At 32.9% G+C, this 3,621-nt stretch overlaps 1 protein-coding gene across 1 annotated transcript; it reads left to right on the top strand.

Moving 5' to 3' along the window:
• The first annotated feature begins 41 nt into the window (after positions 1-41).
• LOC119836024 (ommochrome-binding protein-like) lies at positions 42-1,596 on the top strand. The gene has a single exon (XM_038361191.1). It carries the CDS (start codon positions 45-47, stop codon positions 855-857), a length of 813 nt encoding a protein of 270 aa, XP_038217119.1. The 5' UTR covers positions 42-44; the 3' UTR covers positions 858-1,596.
• The last annotated feature ends 2,025 nt before the right edge of the window (positions 1,597-3,621 follow it).

Raw genomic sequence — 3,621 nt, 5'->3', positions numbered from 1 at the left:
CAAATACGAAATATTTATAATAATATTCTTTTCCCAGTATTACCATGAAGCTGCTGTTTATAATATCTGCCCTCTTCACTTTAACTAGCGGTGATAAGAGATGCCATGGTGTCTATTTCGATGATAAATACTTCAATCTATATATTATCAAGGAAGGGATACACCATTTGCACGACTTTGCCTACAACAAAAACGATAACACCCTATACTTTACGTATGAATCACTCTCTGAAACACCTGTACTATTTCTTGGCTATTTCGATATAAGTACTCGTAAAATCGGAACCATAAATGGTATCAGAAATGCAACATCCGTAACTGTCGACCAGTTTTATGGAAAGGTATACGTCGGCGGTGCTGATGGTCTCTTCAAAATAAACGAACAGAAAGTTCCAGAACGACTTCCAATACAGGAGGATGTGAAAAGTGTGCATTTTAGAGACGGTCTATATTTTACAAATAGGAGACGAGAAGTGTATAAATTTGAAGATGGTTACGCAAGTTTAGTTCCCGAGATGCGTGGAGTGGAAGCGGATAAAATTATCATAGACGATGACAATAACATGTTCTTTCTACAAAATAAGAAGCTTTTTAGAATAAAAATGGGTACCAGAGCAATTAATACTCATGAAATGCATACGGTGGATGCACTGACGACGGACATTTACCATAAACCATACATTTGCACTGCTAAAGGTGTATACGTGTATAATAAGTACAAATATGTGTTTGATAAAGTTTCTGATATAGCAGGGTTAAAGGCTCTTACATTTAGTAAGTTAAATGAACCAATTTACGCAGTAGCTGATTTATTTGTTAAGTTAGAGTTGAGCCCTATTGGTTGTTTTGAAGATTAAGTAATGTATGAAGTTCGACATTAATTAAGACAACAATAAAGCAACCCAATTGAAATAATACAATCAATTAACGGTAAATTTACTAAGAATGGAGGCATAGTATATGTATGGATACTTAATTTCAATATAAAAGCTGTTGTACAAAATTTTCAGCATAATAGACATAGCGTTCTATTTGTAATAAATTCTTCAATAATATTGTAGCCGTAATTATCAATAACCGCTACATATATAGGTTACTGATAATAATTGTACATTCAGCATGCATTTTGTGATAAACATATGGGAAAACATTACTAAACTACATTTTTCATATATTTTTTTCTACCATGTTACTGAAGGAGGTAAAATTGTTCAAATAGCACATACATTTCACCATAGTAGGTAAATAGAAAACAAAAATTACTAATGTAATGTGTATTCATTATAAATTTAACATACTTTCTGCCCGCGGCTATGCCCGTGCAGTCAAATTAAAGGCAGACGGTACCAGTGATTTTACTCGTTTTCATTTCTCCGGTTCAAACTTTTTCTGTAGTTGTGATTATCGGTTTGAGGAAGCAGACAAACAAACAAACAAACTCTTCATTTTTATATATGTATTAGTGTAGAAGTATGGATTGCTAGATTACTTGGCAACTATTAATCAGTTTGATTTTTTCCACTGTCAATATGTGTTGATTGTTTTAGATGTACGCATATTATAAGTATTACCACTTGTATATTAATTATGTAAGTTCATGAGTGAAAAATAAATATTTACAGTAGTTACGTTTTTTTCTTTAGCCTTCTTTTGTCCCACACTTTAAGAACATATGTATACACATGATAAATTATGAGGAATGACGAATGATGTAGATAAAAAATATTGCTTATGTCTCATAAAGACCCTCATAGCATAGACAATACCGGAATTAGGTACTATAACGGTTATATTTCCATTTTTCATAATGTTGGCAGGATATGTACATGATTAATATTACTTCCGCCCAAATTATTGAAAACATTATTTTATACTATTATTGTAAAAGTAATATACTTTATAAAACATAATTAACATATTTTATAAAATAAAATTAACATTTGATCTTTTTTAAGGAAACAACATTTTTATAAGTTTTATATCTTTTTTGTAATAAGAAAATAATATGATTTATGTCAATAAAATAAGGGACATTCAATTGACTTCTGTTTTATTAACTGCCTTAAAATAAAAAAATTGCCGCTACGATCTGAATTGAAATTTGATTTACATGTCGACTTCAATTTTAAAATATGATAATTTGAATTAAATATTATATTTAATTACGAAGTGATGATCCGAGAAGATAAAGAAATTAAATGGATACTATCATCAATAATTTGGAAAGTAAGTTCTAGTACATAAATTATTCCGCCAATCAAATTGAACTCTTTGCTGGACATGTTCAAGTTGATGCTCATTACAGAAAGACCACTAAACCGATTTTCGGTCTATATCTCAAAACTATGTCCATTGTTTTCATTGTCCATTGTCGAATGTCTGGCGTCCGCCCGAATGTTCTAGTGTGTTCCCCCAGCGGCTAGTTTCGAATTTTTTAAACTTTCTTTTGCAAATATTTTAATGTGAAATGTCTATTTGTCTTATGTGTGTTCAATTTTAAAATTTGTGCGTCCAGTAGTTATTGAGAAAATTGAGAAAATCCTCTCAATAACTACTGAACGCTGGACGAATGGGAGAATTTTCCTCTAGGGTCACCTATTTGAAAGTTTTCGAATTTATATTATACACATTATTACTTACATAGCTATTAATTTTTATGTGACTTCTATGAATAAAATATTCGTATAAAGTATACCGTGGACTTGAAGAATAAAATAAAATGAGGGGTTTTGAGGTTTATTCTTTAACTTATTGAGCTAGAGACCAAATAATAAAAACAGTTATAATACGTTTTAATAGCCTGCAACTTCTTGTCAAGTTTAATTAGTGTACCATTTATATGTAAAAAGATATAACAAATTTAATGACTGATCACTGCGATCACTGCGACGCTGTTCAATACGTGATTTGAGTATTTAATAAATCGGCGGACTCGTGTGTGTGTGAATTTTCGTGTTTATAAACAAGAAAATCTATATATATAAAAGAAAGTGGTGTTAGTTACACTATTTATAACTGGAGAACGGATTAACCAATTTGGCTGAAAATTTGTGCAGAGGTAGCTTGGACCCAGGAGACGGACATAGGGTAGTTTTTATCCCGGAAATCCCACGGGAACGGGAACATGCTAGAAAAACCCCGGGTCTAAATTTCCTGCGACTACGCGGGCAAACCGCGGGCGGATGGCTAGTGTGTCTATAAATATTATTATATTAAAGAAATAGGATATGACGAGATGGTACTAATAGGATAGAAAGACACTACGTAGTATAAAACAAAGTCGCTACCCGCTGTTTTTCTGTTTGTGCGTCGGAAACTACGCAACGGATTTCGATGCCGTTATTTTTAATACAAATATGGTTCATATGTATATATAATACATTCATAGTTGCCCCCGTGCGAAGCTGGGGCGGAAGTAAAATAAAATTATCAAACACCCCTCGAAACCTTGGTCAGTAACACAACCCCACAGTCGGCGTGAAATAGACGCATGCTACTGTGTTTCGTACGGTGAGTGGGTGAGCCAGAGGCCTGTTTTTTCACCTAGGTACCTCACCTTTCCCAGTTCATTTCTTCCAGTCGTCTATCTATCTCTTACCCCTTTAAAACGGGCAGCGCATT

This window comes from Zerene cesonia, chromosome 22, assembly GCF_012273895.1.
Source record: "Zerene cesonia ecotype Mississippi chromosome 22, Zerene_cesonia_1.1, whole genome shotgun sequence".
Taxonomy (NCBI): domain Eukaryota; kingdom Metazoa; phylum Arthropoda; class Insecta; order Lepidoptera; family Pieridae; genus Zerene; species Zerene cesonia.
This window is presented reverse-complemented; position numbering and strand designations above follow the sequence as displayed.